General features: G+C 36.2%; 1 protein-coding gene across 16 annotated transcripts in view; it reads left to right on the plus strand.

Moving 5' to 3' along the window:
• ROBO1 (roundabout guidance receptor 1) overlaps nucleotides 1–17,136 on the plus strand; it is a 1,062,925-nt gene extending 1,045,789 nt beyond the window's left edge. For all 16 annotated transcript variants that reach the window (XM_070597856.1, XM_070597864.1, XM_070597866.1 and 13 more), the window contains 4 exons: nucleotides 506–658; nucleotides 8,163–8,471; nucleotides 14,023–14,219; nucleotides 15,456–17,136. In XM_070597856.1, coding sequence (XP_070453957.1) covers nucleotides 506–658; nucleotides 8,163–8,471; nucleotides 14,023–14,219; nucleotides 15,456–15,470 — 674 coding nt within the window. In that variant the 3' untranslated portion in view covers nucleotides 15,471–17,136. The remainder of the gene's footprint in view (nucleotides 1–505; nucleotides 659–8,162; nucleotides 8,472–14,022; nucleotides 14,220–15,455) is intronic.
• Nucleotides 17,137–25,750: the final 8,614 nt, after the last annotated feature.

Below are 25,750 nucleotides of genomic sequence, written 5' to 3' on the forward strand. Positions count from 1 at the left end.
GCTGAGAATGTATTAAGATATTAGGCATCTGCCTTCAAAGAATAGCATAAGCATATATTTAATTAAAATAGGGGATGTAATTAGTGCTGTTTATTCTTAGAACATGTATTTCTTAAGGACTCTGGCTATTCTTCTTGAGAAAACAACAGACATTGGATATATTATACAAAAATTTAATTACTATTTTTGTTTAACAATAATTTTAGTGAAGCTAGTTGCAAAAATAATTGGAATATTTTTCTTGAATAAATAGGTGTCATGAACTTGAACAGAATAAAAGTATTGTGGTTAAAAAGAAGAAAAGAGAGGCTGAAAATGCTTTTAAAGTATTTTTCCCAGTGGATAGCTCAAGGAGAGTGATAAAAATCCTATTATTTGCTAGAGCAGTTTGTTTAAAGCTTTTTTAAAAAAAATTAGAGATGTTTCTAGTTTTCATGTTTTGTTTTAATTATTACTCTTGTAATTAAAATTCATTGATGGGTTTGGCTTTGTCGTTTTTCCTCAGGCCGCCGACATTTTCACACAGCCCAGTGCCCTAGACCCACCAGCCCTGTTTCTACAGACAGCAACATGAGTGCTGCGGTGATGCAGAAGGCCAGACCAGCCAAGAAGCAAAAACACCAGCCAGGACATCTGCGCAGAGAAGCCTACACAGATGGTGAGTCCATTGAAATGGATGAAAACGTCTATGAATCTTGCATCTTTGCCTTGGCTCTCTATCACTAGAAAATGTGTCCACTGACATTAGAAATTACATTAAAAATTCATTAACAGTAAGCCTCATATTACTTGTAGGAATGATTGACTTCCATATCTTGTCAAGCATCTCGAGTCCTTGCAGTTTTCTAATAAGCTAGTTATTTAAGAAACTAATACAATGTATACTTTTAATATTTTTAAAAGGTTATTTTATAGTGGCAAACAAATAGACGGTATTGTAGTTGATGTCATGGCATAGGATTAACCTTTACCAGATTCACCGGTTAGTCGTCCAAAGTGTCCTCTTTCTTTTGCCCCTCAGAATTTTACGTTCAAATAGAAGACAATAAACTTATTTGAATATCAATTCTAACTATAGCAGTGTTACAAACAGTAATTTTGTGTACCAAGAGGCAAATCGAATCACCTTCCTTCATACCTTTGCATAGAGTATCGACTCTCACTGAGGAGGTAACGCTTGTGTTCTCAAGAGAGCACAGGACACTCCTGCAAACATTGTGATGTTGTCTAGAGAAAACCTTTAATGAAAGTGCCTCAGGTGGCCCAGCATTTATTAAACCGCGACCTTCTCGTTTTATAAAACAACCCTAAGGGCTTTGTTGGAAATTCGTGTAGGATAAATTCTCTCAGACTCACCCGTTTTGTCAGCTTCACAAAATTTGCTAAAGGGGTAGGGGAGAAGGGTGTCACAGGCATCATTCCCCACCTCCTGGTCCTCCAGCCACAATCTGATTAGGACTTTCATTACCAGTCAGCAATTTTTCAAAAAGGACATCATTTGCCATTATCATATGAAAGCCTAATATTATAGATCCTTATCCAAGGTTACAAGGAGGGTTTTCTGAGGCTCTTCTCCGTGTGATTCCTGCCACTTGACAGAAAACTTTAATACAAAGCTCACAGCATGATGAGCACAAGTAATTTTGCAATGAGTGGCTGTCCATGCTATTATCTGTATTTTATTTGAAGTATTTTCTCTCACTAGCATCTATCTGATATTAGACTGCATTAAATACTGGCATGACACAGCGCACCTGGGCCTCCTGGCTTCTGCCCAGCTCTCTTTTGTCAGGGAAACTGAGCTGTCAGAATATTATCTGATTTTGAAGGGTTATTACAGTGGCTCTCTGCATTTTGTCTGTGAAGGGACAAACACTAGGTGTAAATCCCCAAACTCTATCGGCAGTTTTACATTTATGGGACCCCTGCAATGGCATTTTATAAGTTTTATAGCTGTTCTATCAGTTTTTATTATCTAGAAGAGAGTGCTCTTAACTGAAAAACTAGTCAAACATCCAACCTTGATGTAAACATGTCTGGGTTGAATACATAAGGGAGAAAATCTGGCCTAAAGCTGTGTGTAGCCCTTTCCACATCTTATTTATGTTTGTTTTGAGGGGCTTCTGGCATTGAGTGATGCTTTTCAAAAATGCTTTAAATAATGTAAACATGCCAAGTTAAAGGGCCTGGCATCACACTTATAAATTACACTAGGCTCGAAAATTGTGATCTATATTTATTGTCTCACATTCTGCAATACTTATTTCAATGTGTTTGATAATTAAATATAAATTCTAACTAATCTCTGAATAATAGCTATTAAACTGAATGATGAGGCACACAGGTTTTTCAAAGTTAATATCAGAAATATCAAAGAAATATATTGAAATATTTGTAAGGTCAGAAAGTTAATTTGAAATATTTTTGAATTTCTAATGTTTCATTTCATAGAAGTATTATGCAAAATTATCATAGTATATATTATCCAGTCGAAGCCAATGGTTATTTTCTCAAATAGTTTTTATGATAATTTTCACAAAAATAGACAACATGGAGGTATGACTAAAGATATTTTTAAAATTTTAGCTTGAACTTCCTTTTAGCATTTTGATAACCAATTGTGTTTTAGTTAAATTTATTGTCCTAACACGTCCTGAAACTTATTCTGGCTGCTTTCTGACTTGGCAAAAAGATAATAATAAAACTACATGTTATTTTATACTTATGACTTAATGTATAGTGATTAACTGAAATCATATAAATGCAGGTACTTCTTAATGCACCAAATAAAAGAAATGCACACACTCTTGATAGCAGTGATTATGACATGGAAACAAAAGTTATTTTCTCAGAAATTATCTTCTCAAATTACTACACTGCATTTTTTAAAAAAATATTCATAGACCATTTTCATGAAGAAGCTCAATTACAAGCACAATTTGTACAATTATTAAAAAATAAGGAGGGGGGGGCGTAGCCTGGTGACGCAGCAGTGAAGTTCTGCTTCGGTGGCCCAGGATTCACCAGTTCGAATCCCGGGTGCAGACATGGCACTGCTTGACACGCCATGCTGTGGTAGGCATCCCACGTATAAAGTAGAGGAAGATGGGCATGTATATTAGCTCAGGGCCAGTCTTCCTCAGCAAAAAGAGGAGGATTGGTAGTGGACGTTAGCTCAGTGCTAATCTTCCTCAAAAAAAAAAAAAAGAAAGGAGGGGAAAAGAGAATTTAAGGAGCTACTAACTGTTAAAATGCGAATTAAATATATTAGTAAGGCATGGATAACTTTTTTTCATTTTTGCTTTTTAATGATTTAAATATATTAACTCTGACTGATGAGTTTGATTATTGTGACTAGACTTGTGTGAACTATTTTTAGAGTATGGTATATGAGTCTTGGGTTTGTGGCATCTTTACTTGGTAAATTTTGTTCAAATTATGAATTTCCTTGGCAGAATTTTTGTAAACTATATAAAGAAGGATAAAGAGTGGCTATGTCTGAACTGATAACGAGTAATTTGTGAGAATCCTCATCCGTGAGCTCTCTGTTAGTTTTCTAGGGCTGCCATAACAAAGTACCGTAAACTACGTGGCCTGAATAACAGAAATTTGTTTCCTCACAGCTCTGGAGGCTAAAAGTCCCAGATCAAGGTGTTGGCAGGTTTGGTTTCTTCTGAGGCCTCTCTCCTTGGTTTGTAGATGGCTATCTTCTCCCTGTGTTTTCACTTGTTCTTTCCTCATTGTATGCATGAGTCCTAATATCCTCTTTTTATAAGGGAACCAGTCAGATTAGATTAGGGTGCACCCTAAGGACCTCATTTGCCTTAATTACCTCTTTAAAGACCCTGTCTCCAAATACAGTCTCATTCTGAAGTACAGAGGGATAAGACTTCAGCATAGGAATTTTACGGGACACAATTCAGCCCATAACAGCCATGCAGCCCCTGATCCATGGCACTGTGACCATACCGTGCTCTGTAGGTAAGTACTGGGCCTCATCACCACCCAGGGAGTACTCAGTGCAAAGTGGAGTGCTCTGTGCTACAGTCACAGTGACAGGCTGAATCCAACTATTTATTTATTTCATGTTTGCCACTTACAAGTTTAACTCAGACGAAGGTTAGGATTAAAATATATGAATATTTATCAGGCAGAGTCACAGCAAGTTAAATCCAAGCATAAGTGCGTTTCTAGGACCTTCTAATAGATTCTTCCCACCCTCTCTTTTCAGCTCTTTCCGATGCATTTACATACTTGATTTAAAAACCAAATCTACATTATTTCTCCAGCCCTACTTTTCATAAATTATAAATTCACCACCCTCTTTGGAATGATGTTATGTTGACTTGATTTATCATTAATTACAAGGTCCTGGAACTTCAAGTAGTTAAGTAAATAGAGTGCTGGATCTACGTAGCCAGTTAATGCTGGCAGAATTGTCTGCATGCACGTGCCCTTACATATTACTTTATGTGCGTTATAATGGTGTTTGGAGAGTTTTTTTTTTTAAATAAGGAATGGTGTTTGTATGATTATATAAAGAGTCTTTACATATATATAACAGATCCGTGATCCCATTTGTTAAATCCAATTTGAGCTATTAGTGGTATAAATTGAGTAAAAGTACATTTATCACTGTGTGAAATATAGAATTGTTCATACTATGATAATCCCTGGTTTGACTCAGTAATTATTTTATAATATCTGAAAAAGAATTTATTTGGAAATCTATTTATATAAGAGATCAAATGTACCAGCATTTCCCTCTGTCGATTAGATAGAGCGGGAACTATAGACAGGAAGTTAGAAGTCTTAGAATTACCATTGGGTTCTCATCTCATTTTCTACCTGTGTCATATATAGCACATCTATATAGAGCATCTGTAATAGACCTTGTCTTGAGACTCATACGTTCCCAAGACTTTATACAATCTCATGATAGTGGTAATCAGCAGCTTTGATATCTGATGAGCCAGGACATTTTATGATTTGATGATAGTGGCAGTCACTTCCTGCCTGCTTGATAATCTGTTTGGAGTCTGGGATTTATGTTTATAGCATGTAGAGAGTGCAGAAATGAGCCTGCAGTCACTCATGCCCTCTGTTTCCAGGTGGAATGCTCTGCATTAGACTTTTCTCCTTCTCTCATTGCCAGGCTCATTCTGACTTTAGAACGGCTCTGCCTTGGGTCTCTTGGCTTTAAGCCACTCATCAGTACAGTCCATCGTTTAACTCTGTCTTTGGGTTATGTTTAATAAACAGATGAGGGAGGACTCTCACGATAGTCCCTTTTCTTAAGTATTGTTTTTTAAAAATCTGTTAAGGTAGTAGAGGTAGAAAATCAGGCACTAGTGACAATGGTAATATATGTTGTAAGACAAAAAAGCTTTTCATTTTGTAGAATCAGGTGAAAATTAGTGCTGTTGGCTGTACTTTGACTATCATTTTGGATAAAGTGTTGAGGCTATTTATATGAAACTAGAACACAGTAAGCCATGAGAACTAGCACCAAAAAAAATCACGAGTAAAAGTTTGACTTCTTTTGGGGCCAGCCACACGGCCCAGTAATTAAGTTGGACATGCTTTGCTTTGGCAGCCCAGGTTCAGTTACCAGGTGCAGACCTATACCACTCATCGGCGGCCATGCTATGGCGGCAACCCACGTACAAAACCAAGGAAGATCAGCATAGATGTTATCTCAGGATGAATCTTCCTCAAGCAAAAAGAGGAAGATTGACAACAGATGTTAGCTCAGGGTGAATCTTCCTCAGCAAAAGGAAATAAAAACTTTTGACTACTTTTAATGATGGAGTCCTAAGTAAAACAGCTGGTAGTAAGATGGTACTTGAAGCTTTCTGCTTTCAAAGACCACTACAATGAATTCTGATGCCTTACTTATAACATATAACATCAAAAGACAATTAGTTTCAAAACAACTTATACCTACATATGGGATGAAAAAAGGATTAATTCTTTTTTAAAAAAATACAAGAGTGAGAAACACCTGGTAAAAACTGATGCTTCCTAGAATCTTTAATTTGCTATTATATTAAGAATTTTCAGGGTACAATTTTAATATCCCAGGGCTTCTCATACTGGTATATGCAAATAATAGTCAGTAGACCATTGTCAGTAATAGTAAAATATCTGTTAACAACCTAATCTGGTAGGAATTGACTATATAAATAGTGATATATTCATAAGACAGAACATTATACAAACTTTTCACAAAAAGAGGTAGAGCTGTATGTACATACATGGAAATGTGTACAGCTGTGCAGGTGAAGGAAGTGCAAATCCCATTTATGTTGATAAGGAAGATAGGTCTTAGGTTGTGTATGGTACTTCTTCTCAGGCCACCATGTATGAGTGGGCAGACAGGCACTGTATACAATCCCAGATGTGGCCATTTTACATAGTCCCTGATGTGAATGCTGCTCCCCAGAGTTATGTGACTTGGCAGCCCTGGTTCATATGCATAAACAATTTCTGGATTGATCTAGAGAAAACTATTTAAACTGCATAATTAATATTAAGGATTTGAAAAAGAAGAGGGAAGGTATGAGGGGTTGTACTTTCAAGTCCTTATGGACTTTTGAATTTTTTACCATGTAAGATTTTTTTTTGTTTAAAACTTTAAGGTTAATTTTATAATACTAAGCATTTAATAGATGTTTTAGAAATGCCTTTTAGTTGACTTATTCTATCACATAGACATTACTTTCCAAATATGAAAACATTACCATTTCTAAAGTCATGACTAAAAAGATGTAACTGTACTGGTAATTCCCAAATCTCTGTACCTTTGGTTTTGACCTCTTTTGAAATTCAAATTGTATGTATGACAATCTGCTGGACATCTCCACCTGGATACTTTAAAGGTTTCTCCTATTCATTTTTCTAAAACAACTCATACTCCTCCTTTGTAAGCCATCTCTTTCTCATCCTTGCATTCTTTATGCTCAGTGATGTTTCTCTCATCTACCTCATCCTCTATGGCAAAAATCCTAAAACTCATCTTAGATTCTTTGCTTTTCCTCCACTACTGTATTCCATTGATCACTAAATAATGTTGATTTTCCTTCCTTAATCTCTTTCAAAGACATCTACTCTCCATCTGAACAGCCATAAATACAATTCTATCCTCTATCATTACTTACCTGAACTATTACAATAACCTCTTGGCCCCTTGGATTCCAGCCTTTCCTTTTAATCCATCCTCCATATTAGCCAGGACAGCCTAATAGTAGAATCTGTTCATATTCTTCTACTAACTTACCAACTATTATTAAGATGCATATTTCTCCTCCCTGGAGTGTACATAGGAGTCATTTTAAAAGAGCACCACTTAAAATAAATCTTCTAGATATCAAACTTGATGCCTCCTTTTGTACTTAAGTACCCTTAAATATGTCTATAACATAAAAAATTGAATTATATATAATGTTCTATTATGTGTAATATAATAATATATAACTATAACCATATAGATAGATGAAATTAATCTATATTTACACCAATGATTATCTGGTTTGAAACCTCTGGTTGAATATACAAAGTGGAGAGATCCCATCAATGAATGGTAGATTATAAACATACATTGGAATGAAATAGCATAGAAAATACTGAGCCAGAAATTAAGAATCTAAGGGCATTTGTCCTGGTTCTCATCATCTCTAGCTTTGAGATTGAAAAATAACTTAAGATCGAGTTGTTTGAGTTTCCCTATCTATAAAATGAGAAGGGATTTAGACTAGATTAGAGATGGCAAATAGGTCTCAACTCAAGTGGCAACCGCAATCAATTTGAAGTGGTTGCCTGAAGGAGTGAGGATATGTGTCTGAGACCAGCAACATCATGCTGAAATCAGTTAGGAAGATCCGCCATGGTTAGAGGAGGGAAAGTTACAGTGTGTGTGTGTGCATTAGCTATCCCAGGACTAGATAATCTCTGAGTCATAGCTCTATGAGTCAATATTTCTGAGCTAGATAACAACAAGTACATTAAAATTGTTGGTCTTCTTATTTCTTGGTTGCCTTCAATTATTCTAGTTCCTTCAAGATATAGTATCTCACAGATGAATGTGACTCCAATGATAATCTTAATATTTGGTGATTTTATAAGTGGCAGACTTTTACAGTATTTTAAATATTTCTTTTTAGATCTTCCACCTCCTCCGGTGCCACCACCTGCTATAAAGTCACCCACTGTCCAGTCCAAGGCACAGCTGGAGGTACGACCTGTAATGGTGCCAAAACTCCCGTCTATAGAAGCAAGAACAGACAGATCATCAGACAGAAAAGGAGGCAGTTACAAGGGAAGAGAAGTACTGGATGGAAGACAAGTTGCTGATATGCGAACAAATCCAGGTGAAACCAGAGAAGCACAGGAACAGCAAAATGACGGGAAAGGACGAGGAAACAAAGCAACAAAACGAGACCTTCCACCAGCAAAGACTCATCTCATCCAAGGTACTGATTTATTCAAGCAGCAAATAAATATAGATTAAACATACATTTGCACTGTTAAGTTCTCTAGGGTCACATGAGATTTAGAAACTTCCTCTCTAATGGAGGAGACAGGAATGTAATCAAACAATTCTCATACAATTCATTCCTGTATGTGATATTATACAAGACTTCCTTGAAGAGATGCCAACTGAGTTGGATTTTTAAAGGAAAGCATGATTTCAACAGGGTAAGCGGGGAGAAGACGACATCAGGTAAAGGACGAAAAACATGAAAATATGAAAATGAATGTTTGGTGAACACTGATTTCCAGTTTGGATGGAGAATAGGATGCTTGGAGCAAGAGATAAATGGTAAAAGATAAAACTAGAAGGGTAGTTGGGCCAGATTGGGAAGTCCAAGAACACTATTTTAAAGAGCCTGGGATTTATAATAGAGGCAGTGGTGAGCCAGCAAAGAATTTTGAGCAAAAAATGACATAGTAGGATTTGTGTTTTAGAAAAATAACTGGCAACACTCTACAGTGAAGGAAGAGACTGGAATCAGGTAGATGAAGGTATCAGAACATTGCAAAATAATCTAGGTATAAAATATGTAGGCACTGAATTAAAGTAGTTACGCGAATGAAAAGGAGAGAACAGTTTACACGGGCTTTTCAGAGATAGACCTAATAGGACTTGGTAACTACTTGAAATGTAGAAAAGTAAAATGAAATAATAGAGTAAAAAAAAAAAGTATTCAAATGTTAATTAGATGGCCCTGTATGACTAGTGAGACATAATTGTATCAACCAATGTAGAAAAAAACATAGAGATAGGGCTAGATGTCTTAGGGAAAATAATGTCAATTTTGAATGGATTAAGGTGCTGATAAGATCACAGATGTGAAGAAAATCAGTAAGAATTTAGAGAACTAAGTTTAAAGATTTACGTTTAAAGGTCGTGAGTAGAAAGTGGATTTTAGAAAAAGGAACACAGAGGTGAAAATTGTATGAATCACAAAGGCTAAATTATCAGCAATGACATACTGGTTAATGTTTAGGAATCAATTCTCTGGGAAGAAAACAAAACAAAACTCTAATTTGTAGCCATTTTCTTACTTTTCTTATGTAATTACTCCCCAAATGTCTAGTTTCAAGTTCCTAGTATAAAGTCAGTGAATGAGTTGGGAAGAGATGGGTGTGCTCATGTGAGAAAGTGTGAGCCAGCTCCAGCACATCAATAGTTAGAAATGATTGTATTTAAAGGTTCAGCAGAGGAATGACATTCTGTTACAGAAACTGAGATGGATCCACCCAAATATATAAAATAATCAAGATATCCAAACTAGAGAGAATAATATCCTAGAAAGAATGGGGGAGGAAATTTTAAGAAAGGAAGAAATATAAAATGCCACAGAAGTGAAAGTTGGTTGTGAATGGAGGTGGGGGGTGGGGAAGGACACACAAAGATTTTATAAAATGTTATTTGTGGGTGGTTTTCAGAAGAACTGTTTTTAGTATAGTAGTGAGAATAAAATCCAGACTGTAGGGGCTTGGAAAGTGAATGGAAATTTTGGAAGGGAGGTGAGGAGTATAGGCTCTTTTCAGAGGTTGGGAAGAGGAGGAGAGGTTGGGCTAGAGTTTGACAAGAAGGCAGAATGATTAGAAATGTTTAGGAGGAAGAGATACAAGAAAAGGAAGATGACTGATGAAAGAATCAAGAAAGTGGTAGACAAATGAATCTTAGAAGGCTGTCAGTGCACTTTACTGCTGTATTTTCGTAGATATATTTTGGTAAGATTAGACATCAATCTATCGTTCTGTTATCTAGTTATTAGCAACTTCCTTTCAACGTAGAGGACAGTTTCACTTTGTTCTGTGTTGGAAGCCTGAGCTCTTAAACCAGGCATGGACTCAGCAGCGAGGTGATGAGTAAAGCTGTACATTCAGACAGATGCCTCCACTACATGACTACAAAGTCCTTGGTGACATCACCACAATCTAAAGTTTGAAAAACTTAGCTTATTTTTATCAGTTAAGCTAAAGGTGATCTGAAATTTTGACTCATGGTGACTACTCCAAGTAGTGATTCATAAATAGAATGTCATGATGTAAACTATGAAGTTTATATCTGGCCTGAAAGTATGGATCAATTTGCTACTCACAAGCAAGCTTCCTCCAAAATAAGTGGGAATCTTCAGGAGAAAATTTTGTAAACCTGGAATGATCTTAGTGTATGCAGAATTAGAGCAAAGAGATGACATTATTTTTATCAATCTTCAGAACTTTAATAAGTCGTCCTTTGTGTTATAAAAATATTTCTACCTACGGGACCAAGACTGGAACCATTAATCTAGAAATGAGAAACTATTCCTTGCAAAACACTGAGATAACTCATCAATTATTATTTTATATGTCTTGCTTTTCCAAATTTTTATTTGAACCAAAACCCTGTGTGTAGGTGTCATTAAACTATCATTTCTATGCATTGCTATGGTTTTCATCTTCATAATTGAATTTATATTATTTATAATGAAAGAGGCACCCTGATTTACATGTGTAACAAATGGTTGTTTTTAATTAAAGAGAGTGGTCTTCTAGATTTGAATGTTTGATCTTTTTGCTGACATTCACCACAGTTAGTTCAATTTATTTCTACATATATCAAACACCTACTGTATTATTAAGTATTATACTAGTCTTGAGATTTATGCATAAGCATGAACCTTGACCTCAAGGAGCTTATACTCAGAGAGGCAGACAGGTAATCTATAAATTCACAGATATATTCATACTTGGTATGATCTTCATGATTCCATGATACTTGAGAGTCCAGAGAAGGAACAATTAGTCCATTCTTGTGGGAGATGTAATGTAAAGAAAGACTTCTTGATTTTTTCTGGTGGAAATGACACATAACCTGAGTGTTCAGGATGGGTGGAATTCAGCTTGGGTAAGAAGAGTCGATAGAATGTTCTGGCAGAGAAAGTCAACATGAGAAGCTTTGAGGTATATTTAGGAGACTATAAGAAATTCAGTATCGTTAGATAGTAAAGGTGGTCAAAGATGACGCTCTTGGGATAAGTGTAAGCTTAAGTCGTAGAGAGCCTGTAGTTCCTGTTAGGAGGGTGGCTGAGTGAAGACAGTTTACAGGGAATAACTTAAGAAACAGAGACTTGTTAGGAGACATGTAGAGACAAGACATGTAGAGAATATTAACCAAGCTATGGAAGCAGGAAAGAGTAAGTGGGGAAACTCAAGAAACTTTTTAGATTTAAAATCAGCCTTATCTGTTGTATATTTGACTGTGTGGAAAAGGTATATTTAAGAGGTATGGGCAGGTTGTTGGAAGGGAGGGAAGATTCTAAAATAATTCCAGTTTTCTATCTTGGGTATCTTAATGATTAGTAATATCATTAGCTATATTAGGGAATACAGAGGGGGAAGAAATCTCAGAGGAGTGGAACTTGATGAAATCAATGTTCGACATGTTGAGTTTGAGGGACACTCAAGAGAAAGTGTTCAATTAAGCATAGTTGAGGAGTTGGAAATATAAATAAATGATTCATCATGGTAAAATAGTAGTTAAAGCCACTTATTCATTCACCTGAAACTATTTATTGATGATCTGTTATATGTCAAGCTGAGAGTATATTAGTACACAAAACAGAGGAAAATGCCTGCCCTCATGACAGCTATTTTCTAGAAAACGTTACAATCTGTAAGAATGGATGAAATCACCCAGGGTGAGTGGGAAAAAAATTTATATAGATATAAGACTATATATGTATAAAATTTTTTATATATAAAAGTTTATATAAACATGGGGTTATACAGAAACCTGCAGCACATCTAATTATAAGAGGCACTGCATAGAGAGCCCAAAGAAGACAGGCCAGGAAGGAAGGAGAACTAGAAGCTGAGAGAAATAACATTTAGGTTGATAGTGGTTTCCAGATTAAGGCAGTGAGAAGTCTGGAGACATAAGGGCTGAAACATGGTTAGCATTATCAAAGTCAGCAGTTTCATTGTAGTAATGTGGGCATAAGTAGATTTCAGTGGGCTAAAGAGTGAATGGGAATTGTGACTACCATGTTGAGTTCAAATTGCTTTTCGAGAAGCTTTGCTGAGTCTATACACAAACTGAGAAATAATAATGTACACTGGAAATTACACAATGTTATAAACCATTATGACCTCAACAAAATAATTGAAAAAAACTTTCAGTGACTAAAAATGCAAATTCAGTAAAAAAAAAAAAAAGCAGCTTTGCTGAGCAGGGACAAGAGAGAGAAGGTATTGATTCGTGTAGAGCACAAGCTTAAGGGGAAAATTTTTGGCATGAGAGAGATTTTATCATATTGTAGTTTTTCAAAATCTAAAGTCAATAGAGGGAAAAAGGTTGATGAAGAAGGGACAGAAGATGAAGGTCACAGGATCAAGTGCTGTGAGGTTGGGGTGCAAGAGTAGTGGTCTTCATTGATCATGAAACCCCAGCGAGTCTGGTCTGCGTCAGGAGTGAAAGTTGTGATGAGTAGAATGGAAGAGAAAGGTGCTATCAAGGAGGACTGTACAACCCACATAAGTAGATTGCTTGGCGCTCACAGGAGGAGAATGATTTTGGGTAAGGATGGGGAAGCAATGATTTAGAGCTGGTATTAATGAGCCAGAGGCAGGTCTTCCTCCTTCCATTGGAGAGAACTTCAGTGGAAACTTCGGGGGAAATCAGATTTCATTCAGGCAGTGTGGACAGGAGAAGCATTTAGGGGAGGAAAACAAAACTGCATGCAGAAGAGTTAGTTTTTTATGTATTTCATGTCCAAGGGTAGAGTGGACAGGCTTTGGAGAGAAGTGAGCAGTTGAAGGATGCCTCAGTAGAAGCAGCACCTAATTTAAAGCCATATGGAGGTAGAAATTCAGGAGGCAGCAGTGTACCAGAGTAGCTTGTTTTCTGAAGCTAGCACTGATGGCAGGCTTCTTAGATTCAGGGTTTCACAATGTAAATATGGTGTGAAATGGAAGTTGATGTCTTGGTGTCTGGGAAGCAAACTTGGGCTTGAGTCTGTTTTGATAGTTCAAGGAGACTGGGCTTTGCTTCTATCAATGCCTTATAATAATCCTTCATAGTTTACGTAGAGGTTTAATATCTCATCTGTTTTTACATCAACACTATGGGCTCCTCTGGGTGTAGATACTATTGTCAGTTTTTTAGAAAAGTGGAAACTAAAGCCTAAAATAATCAGAGATCACATAATGAAGGATAGAACTGGAAGCCAAGTCTGACTCCAGGTTTCGTTTACCTCTCTCAATAATGTGGATCCCAAGTGATTTTGAGGTGGACAAGAGCTTATGAGTGGAATCAACCTAAATTACAACCACTACCCGGAAAAACACAAGGCTTGTTTTTATTTTCAAAAGACAGTGCTGCCTTATTCATTATTGTTATAAAATGTCCTCATTTATTCCTCAAAAACACTCATGCTTCCCCATTGAGATTTGTAGACTTGAGTGACACATTATACAGTGAAAGTGTACAATGGTATTCATATGCACTTACTATATTTCATTACACAGAGGATATTCTACCTTACTGTAGACCTACTTTTCCGATATCAAATAATCCCAGAGATCCTAGTTCTTCAAGCTCAATGTCATCAAGAGGATCAGGAAGCAGACAAAGAGAACAAGCAAATGTAGGTCGAAGAAATATTGCAGAAATGCAAATTCTTGGAGGATATGAAAGAGGAGAAGAAAATAATGAAGAATTAGAGGTATCTATAATTTGTTTTAAGTTTCCCAACATTGCTCTGGTTGTTATATTAGCCTCCAAATTAGGAATATCCAACAGTCTACAGAAATGTTACTGTTTTATCCCAAACCCTAATGTTAGTGATGCTAGCAACTGAAATTCTGAGAATTCAATGATTTTCTTGAAATGTGTTCCAAAGTTTTAAATGGTAATAATGGTTTCTTTTTTGATCTGTGGTTCATATTCATATGCAGATATTCAGATAAGAAATTTACGTGGCAAATATGTTGATAGGAAATAAGAACATTGATCTAGATTATTTTAATTCATAGTATTGTAGTAGCTTACAAAAACCCAATAAAGTGACAGTGATATGATATCAGTGAGGGTGTTCTACCTGTGTTATCTGCTACCCTAGTGATTATTGGGGTTAATCTGACTGATTTGGCCAACTATCTTCCACCTTCAGTCTTCTGAAAATGGGAACCTGATACTTGACACTGACCTTCCCAGATGGAGGAGAAGACTTCTTGAGTAAAAGATACCCTCCTTTGTTGGAATCTATAGATAGCGATACAAGATGGAATTGACAGTAAATCATAACCTACTATAAAATCACCTCCTGTTTTTAAGTTTGTATTTTCTTCATTTAATAAAAAAACAAGTCGAGCAGAAGTTTCTCTTCTTAAAAATATATTTAATCTCAAGTAGAGTGTTAGAGTGTTAAACTTCAACTTTTTATAAAAGAAGATGAAAAATTATAAGTAATTATGTCTAATTGATTTTCCTATAATGCCAGTGTATTTGGATTTTGAGGTGTGGAATGAGAAGACTCTCCTCCTGCAAATGCTGTTAGAGAAGTTGATTTTCAAGTCTTTTTTTTTTTTAAGTAGAGGAGCCTTTTAGGGGGATGAAAAGTTGTTGTAAATAACTCTAATACTTAAAGCCAGTAAAAGTTGAGCTTTAATGTTGAGTTGGGGCTGTGGGGAGGAGAGAACTCAGCCTCCTCCTAGTCCTCTCTCCCCTGCACCACTCTCCCCAACACCAAGTACCATAGTTTGGTACTTGTTAAAGAACTATTGAATTTGCTATCACAAACCAACAAAAGTGGACAAATGAATTAGTTGCCATGAGCACTTTCCAATGTATGCCATTGAATGAATGAAGAAACATGAACTGTAAGAATACAGACATTTAAATAAATATGACAACACTGTAAGATTTATTTGCACATTTAACAATAACTTATCTCTTACAGGAAACTGAAAGCTGAAGACAACCAGAGAGGCTTGTGAGATCTAATATGAAAATGTTCGCTCAAGATGCCTCATGTCTCATGACACGTGACGCCAGATACAATGTTCAGTGCAATCAGAGTGTGCAAATTGTCGTTTTTATTCCTCTTATTGGAACACCATTTTTAAAATTTTATTGAGGTTTTATTGTTGTTGTTTGATTCCTATCCCTCTGAAGAACCTCCCTATTCCTCTTGCTGTTGGAACAAACCATTACGCCATACTTCCAGAAAGGGAAGTACTTGACTTCTTGCTTCAGTCATCAGCCAGCAGGAGAGAACAAAATGGTTCCTTTGCTTTTTGTCCCTGAGATATGGCATTGCACTGCTTATATATCCAGCCGATTTACAGCAAAATATTGATCAAAGATACAAAGTTGATTAATCAACCTCATGCCAAGGGCTCTCAATATATAATTTTTCTATAACCAACTGCTAATGAGACTTAAAACATACTTCATTTTAACATGATTTTAAAATCAGTCTTTCATACCACCCTCTGCTGGGAGAAGATAAGAATATAACATATGCAGAACAACCACAATCAATTTGAATGGGGTAGAAACATTGTAAATATATACTCTTTGCAACCCCTGGTGGTACTTTATTTTGTCTTCATTTCAATCATTGAAGTATATTCTTATTGGAAATGTACTTTTGGATAAGTAGGGGTAAGCCAGTTGGATCTCTGGTTGTCTAGTCATTGTCATAAGTAAACCTAGCAAAAACCTTGTTCTATTTTTCAATCAAAAAAAAAAAAAAACAATTACAAATGCATAATGCCAACAAATGGATGTTTTTAACCACCAATTGAATAAGGACATCCCTATCTTAACTGGCCTAAATATCTTCTGGTAGTGTCAGTTCAACTTGCAGAAGTGCCACTTAAGGAAGTTTGATTTTTGTTTTTGTAATGCACTGTTTTTAATCTTTTTTTTTTTTTTTGGTTTTAAAAGCACAATCACTAAACTTTATTTGTAAACCATTGTAACTATTAACCTTTTTTGTCTTATTGAAAAAAATGTTGAGAAGCGTTTTTAACCTGTTTTGTTAATGCTCTATGTTTGTATTTGGAATATTTGAATGATGACAGATGGTGAGGTAACGTGCATACTTTATTGTGGGCCATGAACCCAGTGGTTCTTTGCTTTTCTTGGACTTAAAGAAAAAAGGCTTAAGTTTGTTGTGGCCAATGTTGAAACCTACAAGATTTGCTTATAAGTTCAAAGAGAGGCATTACTTGATTTGAATTGTCAAATGATGCCCTCTGACTGTAGATTTTTATGATCCTTTCTTGTCGTTATATAAAATTCATGGACTTTATAATTGGTGCTATTTGAAGAAAAAGTGTACATTTATTCATACACAGGTATCAGGCCTGACCCCAATGGAAAACTAAGCCAAACAAAACTGAACCACAAAAAAACAAGCTGGTGTTCACCAAAAACTAAATGTGTTCACTTAGGTAATTTGAAAGTTACATAGAAAGGATGTGCAGTACTAAGGGAACAATCCATGTGATTAATGTTTTCATTATGTTCATGTAAGAAGCCTCTTATTTTTAGCCATAATTTTGCATACTGAAAATCCAATAATCAGAAAAGTAATTTTGTCACATTATTTATTAAAAATGTTCTCAAATACATCATTCTTTCTTGTGTTGATTTCTTTTCTTTTCATTGTGTGATCAAATTTATTCCATTTAATCACAAAGTTGTGCTGTCTTAACATTTCACCACTATATGATCAGATGAATAAAAATTCTGTTTTATGAATAGGCAGATTTACTTGTAAAGAAAAGTTCTCATTTTGCTCCACTGAAATTAAAGATATAAGATGAATCAAGTTAGTCATTTGATCAGAGAATAACTTTGAATGTTAAGGAGGTACTAAAATGCTTAGGTATGTGCATCTGAATTTCAGTTAACCTATTTCTGAAATAATTAGGATTCAACTATGATGAATGTGACTTATAAAGTTTGGACCACTTATTTTCTGTCAACAAGAAAATTATATAAATCCAAAATATTTATCAGTAACTATCTGCTTTCTTGTTACAAATTTGTGTGAAATTTTGACAATGCAATACCTATCATATACCAGGCTGCACATTATTGTTCATTAAAATCATATTTAAATATTCTACTTTGGATGGATGAGATGGGCATCATGTCTTAGAAGTGCCAAGAGCAATAGAATCTAGTGAAGGTTTTTTCCTATGACATATATTGTTAAATTTTGTGTTCACAATTTGAAGATGTGGGAAAAAACTGAAAAAAGGGGTTGTAGTTTGAAATTTAACTTTACAAAAATGAAGTAATCATCAGGGTCTACTTAGAGATGAGCAGGTCCATAGTCAAGAAGTCAGTTTCCAAGCTGTTTCATGGAAAAAACTGGAGAGACATTTAATGGCCTAATTTTTCTTTTTCTCTTGGTGAGTTGACTATGAATAATTTAGTCTCTCTCTTTATTTATAGTATATGATATGAATACAAATTTTGTGTATCAGAGGGCCTGGATTTGAGTCCTAGTTTTGTCATGGGCTGTGTTTCCTTGGACATGTGACTTAATCTCTAAGTCTCAAGTACTTCACCTGTAATTCAACAATACCTACCTCATGGAGCTATTGTCACGATTTACTGAGTTAATGTATATGACTTGGACTCTGTAAAACACGAAAACAATACAAGATATTGCTGTATATATGGACTGAAATTCATTGCACACATGCCATTCCTGCTTTTCACACATAGTTTTTTCCCTAAAATCTTGCAAAGAGTTAAAAAAAAAGTCAAAGAATAAATGTGGTACAAAGATGGGGGTAGTTCCATTTCCAGTGAGTAAAATTCACTGTGAAATACCTAATTGTGGAATAAATTCTTGGTGTTTTTGTTTGTTTCCTTGCTTTTGAATTCCTGAGGGCCCCACAATGGGTGGTGATACGGTATTTTCAGCACATATTTCACAATTTGGATGTGCAAGTATGTCACTTGAGTTCTGAATAACTAGATCTGGTGCCTATTTCAGTCTACTGTTCTGCATAGTGGAAGAAATCATCTTGGTTCGAGGTGCGTTCAATCGTTTCTGATTTCTTGGTCATTTCAGATACAGAGTCTGGATTTTCTCCTCCCTTGCTTCTCTGCAAGGTGCCATCTAAATTCCAGAGGCTGTCTTCATATGTAGAAAGTATGAGGGGTCAGATGGTAGGGGCTTTTGGCATCATTGCTGTTTTCCAAGTTTCCAATGGTCTTCATTTGTCAGAACCTTTACTCTGCATCCTCCTCTGCGACCTCGATGCCCCTTATGATCCACTGACCTTCTCCTAATATTTCTAAGCCTTTTGATGTAGGTTGGGTGTAGGGAGCAGGGAATGGGAATTTTGTATGCTCTTCTGTGCCATGCTGGGGCTCCGAAGACTTGAGTGTGGGGGCCTTCTTCAGGGCCTCACAAGATACCACTGTGTCTCCTTGACTGCTTACCATATTTGGGTTGTGCATGGATTGGGGGAGGGATAATGGCTACTTCTTCAGTTTAGAAGAAATGAGCCTTGGTTCTGGATCTAGACCATCAGGGCTTGAATCTTGGCTCTTGAGTTTATCAGCTCTGTAACATGAAAAAGTTACTTAATGAATCTGTGCCTTAATCATAAAATGGGGATATTAATAATACTTACCTTATAAGGCTGTTGGGATTAAATGAGCTGATATATGTAAAGTATAAGTAAGTGCTCAATATTTCTTAAGCAATACCTTCTGCCACTCTGGTGTTGACTGAAGATGCTGGATAGATCACTTTCCTTTCAGAGTCCCCAAACCCTACTTGACCAGAAGGTGAGAAGCACAGGAATCAGAAACTTCAGGGACACACTCACCATATTTAATTGCCCCACCTCACATTTACTTCTCTCTTCCCAGTGAGATGGAGAGGGAGGGAGAAAGGAAGAGGGATAAAAAGAGACAGAGAGAAGGAGGGAGGGAGAGAGTGAGAGGAAATGAGGAATAGAGGAAGGGATGCAAGGACGGAGGGAGAGAAACTATTACGTATATTGCTTGCATGCCTGGTCTTTGATTTGCAAGACCTTAGCTCTTACAACTCAGCCTTCATTCTGCTAGTTCAAGAAGTTATTTCAAGAATCAACTTTGAAACCCAAGAGAATTGCTTTTCCTTGGTAACCATCCCTTGGCACTTCTCTGGCAACCATCTGAGGACAGTGTATAGAGAAAGCCCTCTCAGCTGCCTAAAGTGGGGTGGAATAGCAGGAAATAGCTTATAACAGGTGCAACGTCTGTTAATATTTCAAAACATGATCTTGCTACAAAAGGATATGATTAAGGAGAACATTAAAAACAGAGGTTACACTTTAAAAATAGAATTTTTTCTCAAATTCTAGTTTTCTCAGCTTATTTCAAGAGAATTGAGCAGAGAGAAATTTAAATGGTGAAAAAACAGGGATTTGGCAACAGAACAGACTGAATATTGAGCATGGGAGTGTAAAGATCACTTTAGTATTAAAAAGTCTTAGGGAAGTTTTCTCTAGAGAAAGAAGGACATTGACCTCTTTCTTTTCATCAAGAAATCTATAACAACTACCAACCAAGAGCCTTAAGGAACTTCTGGTTTAGGGTGCCTAAATTTAGTTCTACTTTGGTACTGCTGTTCACCTGTTTTTTCCCCGATATGAACATACGCTACCTACAAAGTTCAGTGTCCTCTCATTAAGGCAACGTTTTGTCTGTAACACACCAAATTACTGCTGTCTCTGCCCTAGACATATCATTTTCAGCAGCATTTTAATTTTTGTTATTCCCTCATTTTTATAAACTGACAAAACATGAAGAATTCAAATAACGCTACAAAAGACAGATGCCAACACTGCCAAAATTGAGCTGTTTAGCACCTGTGTGCCAGCTATAAAATTCTGATTTAGTGGTTTAAAGAAATTAATACACAATTAACAAAAATGTAGAATATACGGAAATGGAATGTAAGAAATTAGAGATTTTGGGCTTAAAAATAAAAGATTTGCTCACATTAGGAATCCAAATACATAAAAATATTTTGAATTAGTAAATTGACTTTTTAATCAAATCCTGAACCTTTTTTGGATATTTCAGAGGTTACATGAGAAAACAAATGTTCCTTTATTCTTCAAGAAGTAGATAATCCTTTCTCACTAAAGTGTCTTGTCATTCTTAAGAACAAACTAGACTAATTAATTAGCATTTTGCTATTGAAGTAGATTAGAAAGTTAAATTCTTTGTCTGACTTTCTCTCTCTTTGCCTTGTTCCCTGTTTTGAATGACCATGAGAGAGAAGACAATAAACGAATATTTGAAAAATATTTTCAAAGATGCCTGTTCTCTAGAGGTACCAAGCTCAAAGTGATGTCCATGACTATCTGTCTTCTGGTTATAAATGTCAATTCCTGATTCCTCTCGTGATCCTGGCTAAATCAGAATCCCAGGAGATGAATCCTAATAATTTGCATTTCTGAGACAATCTCAGGTAATTTTATGTTAAAAAAAAGTTTGAACACGGTTACCCAACAAATCAAGTATAAGTGTCATTGTAGTGTGTCTGAAACTAGACGGAATCTCACAGTCAGCAGTGTCTTACAATCACCTTCAGCCAGGCAACAGTCATGAGGAGTTTTTATTGCCTCCTGTAAAAATCGTGTCTCATAAAACAGTGAGCACGTGTCAAACTTTATTTTCCTCCTTAATAAGGGAATCAGCAGGAAGACAAAGAGCATTTCCCGAACAGTCATGGAGGGCACGTAAAGATGATTACTAAGTTGGTTGACTTTTTCTAGGGCAATACGAGCACGGCATTAACATCTCTGCTAACCTAGAGAGTCATAACAGCTATCTTTTCTTTAGGTTAAATAATCGCTAACCTTCAGAGTCACATGAAATATCCACCTCTACCTTTTACAATTAGTTAAAAATATACTTTGATAATTTACATTCCCCAAAAATAACAAAATGAATGTCAAACAGTGACTTAGTCTTGTCTCTGTTTCACCAGAGTTCGAACCTGTGACAAAGACTTGGGTGCAAACAGTTTACTTGAGAGGTAATCCCAGGAAGTGGGAGGGGTGTGGCGGTGGGAAGGAAATGAGAGAAGTCAATGTAGGTCCTTAAAAATCAACGGAGGGGCCTCCAGGGGGACTCTACTGGTTCCTCCAAGAAGCAGACAGAATGCCTCCCAGAATCCTTCACTGAAGGATGGGAGCCTGGAACATTATCAGTTTGTTTCTGGTTCCTCATTGGTTGCATGTTGCTGCTGGGGTGGGGGATTTATCTCTCAAGCAGACCAAGTGGGAGACCCTGAGGCAGAAAGTGGACATGCATATGGCCTGTGTTTGAGATAGGGAGGTGCCATGATGAGATGAGTCTGAGCTCAAAGGGAACCATCTGCCACAATGAAGTCGTCAAACCCACATGCTGCAAGGAAGACTTTTGGGAAATGTTTTAGCATGGTATCAAAAATTAAGCAATCTTCAATTTACCTTTTTCCAAATTCTATAGAAATTTTCTTTCATACTGTGCATGTAGGAAATTAGTCATGGGTATTCATCTTATTTTCACATTGATGGAGTTCTTACAAATTGTCAATTGTTGGTACTATGGGTGTTTCATTTAACTACCATTTAACGTATTCTGAAAATTTTTAATTATCAGCATTGAAACAAAACAAAAGCAAAGGTATGAAAACAGCAATGAAGCATGAACTGGGCCATTAGAATAACTACAACTGTGCATTTTCTAGCAAAGCAATAAGCTTTACGGTACCTAAAAAAGAAAAGTATCCACAATAATTAAAGTTGTGCCTTGTAATACACACACAGAGAAGAAAATGAATGCAGGATAAATTACCAAATCCCTCAGAATAACACGAAAGAAATTTCAAACAAAGTTGAGGATGGTATAACCAACTTATTTGCCTGGTGAGATGATTATGGAGGCTTTGTATTTTAACTACAATTAGTAGTGTTTCCACAGTGGTATATAAAATAAAGCTCTTAGAATCAATGGAGTCTTATGGTTCATGAAACATTGTAACATTAATAAAGCCCATTGCCTTAAGTAAATTGGGTTCACAGTATTTATGGATTTGGTACTGATTTTCATTTAGATCTTTGGCATAATCATTAACTCCACATATTAAGACTGAAGTTAGACTTTGAGGTTTTAGAAATTCTTCCACTTGAGACAAGCTCTGTGCTTTTCAACTTTGCGTAAAGCAGAGCTTTTGATACCTCTCACCTAAGTGACTTCTATAACCTGCTCAGCTTCAGAGAGTAACAAAAGTAACCTGTACAACTTAGGGCTTCTGTCCCCACCCTGAACCTGAGTGGTCTCCTGTACTTTGGAGTGCCATCCTTAAAACTTTTTAAATCCTCCTCCAGTGCCTGAGTCTGGGCAGGGCAGGCAGTGCCGTCAAGGCTGAGTGCCAGGACCAATGTTGGCCCCCTGTGGGGTCAATACCCAAGTAGATTCAGAATTAGTGTCTGTGGGATCCTCCTGGGGCCATGTAACTGGCCCCCTGGTTCCAGAAGGGTACCTGGTTCGTGGGTTGTTCACACTGGCTGGCATATTTCTTTCATAAGATTGAGTGATCTTGTGCTACCAAAACGGTGCTAATGTACCTAATTTGGAGTGACTTAAATTGCTTCTGTAAACAGAGGCCCTGCACAAGTATCTGCCCTGGTTGCCACACTAGGAAAGCCCTGAACATAGTTTAGAAAGGGCACATTTTTAGATCAGCCTAATAAAAACTTAAGCTTTTATATGGAATCCCTATAATAGGCTGCCTTATGTTTTTCACATTATGGGAGTTTAGATACTATATATGCAATATCTTACCTACTTGTTCTCTGTAAAGGTTATGTGTAAATTATCTTTAAAGGCCTCTTCATTTTATGTGTGTGCCTATGATTTTGGGGAGGCGCTGATAGAGTAAGTTAAGTTAATGGTTCTTCATATAAATTCTGTTTTCAAACTTACAAGACAAAATTATGCAGCACATCAGTAAGGACTTGGGGAGTGAAAGGCATTGGAGTAGCTACTGTGGGGAATACCACAGGAAGTAAATTATGAATAAATAGATTATGGGAAAGAATGAGTCATTTATTGCGTACCTGCTATGATTATATGTAATCAGATTGAATTTTTGCCAAATTTGGTTTGAAATGGCTAAGTTTAATCCCTTTTGACAGATAAGAAAACCAAGATTTTGAAAGACTATGACATTTTCTGGAACTCTCAATAGGGAGATACCAGCAAAATGTGGATATAAATCCATCCTCAAGTCCAGTGCTCTTTCGAGAAACCGAAACTGCCTCTCAGGAATGAGAATCTGGTTAACAAACTTTAGAAACAATACCCAACTTCTTTTCTTAAATTAATTATAACTGAAATGGGGAAAAAAGATGTCTGTGTTGGGAGTAGGAGATGGATGAATAGATGCTAAAGGTGCTGTTGTCACCAAATATTTAAAAGTTCCGTTATCTTTAATCAATATATAAATCTCAAAATATTGCTTAGACTTCCAAAGACCACTTTTAAAAATAAAAAATGATAAATGATAATTTCCAAAGCATAGTAACTGTGCACTTATATGTGTCATACTAACATCCTCAAAACTAAAGGAGTTTAACAATTTGATTTAAAGTCAACTTAACTTTCCAAGTGTATGTACCTTTATTTTATCAGAAAGACTTGAGAAGTTGTTCAAGGTCGTACAACATTGCTTTGTAAGGCAGAATTTTTAATTGCTTGCCTAACCTTGCAATCCCATTGCTCTACTTCTGCCTCTTGATGGGAAAAAGGAATCTTTTGGAGAGGTTTTAACATTTTCTAAAATCTGTCTTTTTCAAATGAGTTAAGACATTTCTAGTAAGTAACACCTTACCATTTTGAATGCTTGAATGCTGTGGGGAAAAATAAGTCAAGAAAAATAATAAATTACTTGGACTAATAATGCACCTCTGCATAGGATTAGCATATATTCGGAAGCTAATATATTTTATCTGGATGATTTACTATCAACCATTGTTAATTAAGCCTCAGATGTTTCAAGTGTGCATAATTAAACAATCATTTTGAATAAACTCTATTTCTTTTCCTGCTATATAATATGGTGCCAAAAATATGACTACCAGACTTTCCTGAAAAAATTAGACACCCTCTACAAGGTAATCAAAAGAGTTTGATTAAGTTACTTATAAACTTTTTCTCAGGCTCCTTCTCCTGATTTCAATCTAAGCATTCATTCATTGATTCAGCAGTCTACTGAGCCTCTACTTTGTGCTAAGAACAAACATGAATACACTGTAGAAGTGCTCACAGTGTAACGGGAGGCAGACACACACACACAGCAAAGTGTGAATCACGTAGTACAAGTATTTACATGTGTTTTAGTCTGTTCAGGCTGCCATAACAAAAGTACCTTGGACTGGGTGGCTTATAAACAATAGAATTTTTTTCCTCACAGTTCTGGAGGCTGGAAAGTCCAAGAACAAGGCACTTGCAGATTCAGCATGTGGTGAGAGCCTGCTTCTTGGTTTATAGACAGCACTCTTTCTCACATGTCATCAAATGGTAAAAGAGCAAAAGAGGAAAGGGAGCTCTCTGAGCTCCCTTTTATAGCAGAGCTAATCTCATTCATGAGGGCTCCACCCTCATGACCTAATCACCTCCTAAAAGCCCCACCTCTTAATACCATTAGACTAGGAGTTAGGTTTCAACGTATAATTTTGAGTGGACACAAACATTCAGATCACAGCACATGGCACATGGCAGTAAAGGAGCTTGTTGAAACTTTGAACAGAAATTGAGGAGATGTTTTGTCTGGATTACAAAGGCTGAAAAGGAAGTCATCAATTCATTTATAATATGTAAAGCTTAGGTTGTACCAAAATTGTACTCCCTTCTACTTAAAAAAAAAAAAAGCGTGTTGAATACATTTTGACATTAAAATAGATTTAGATGAGCCCAAAGACTAATTCTTAATTATGTTTGAATAGACCAATCATCAGTAAGAAGATCGAAACAGTAATCAAAAACCTCCCCCAAAAATAAAAGTCCAGGACCAGATGGCTTCCCTGGTGAATTCTACCAAACATTCAAAGAAGACTTAATATGTATCCTTCCAAAAAATTGAAGTGGAGGGGAACCTTCTTAATTCATTCTACAAAGCCAGCATTATCCTGATACCAAAACCAAACAAGGGCAAGACAAGAAAAGAAAATTACA

This window comes from Equus przewalskii, chromosome 27 (genome assembly GCF_037783145.1).
Source record: "Equus przewalskii isolate Varuska chromosome 27, EquPr2, whole genome shotgun sequence".
NCBI lineage: Eukaryota > Metazoa > Chordata > Mammalia > Perissodactyla > Equidae > Equus > Equus przewalskii.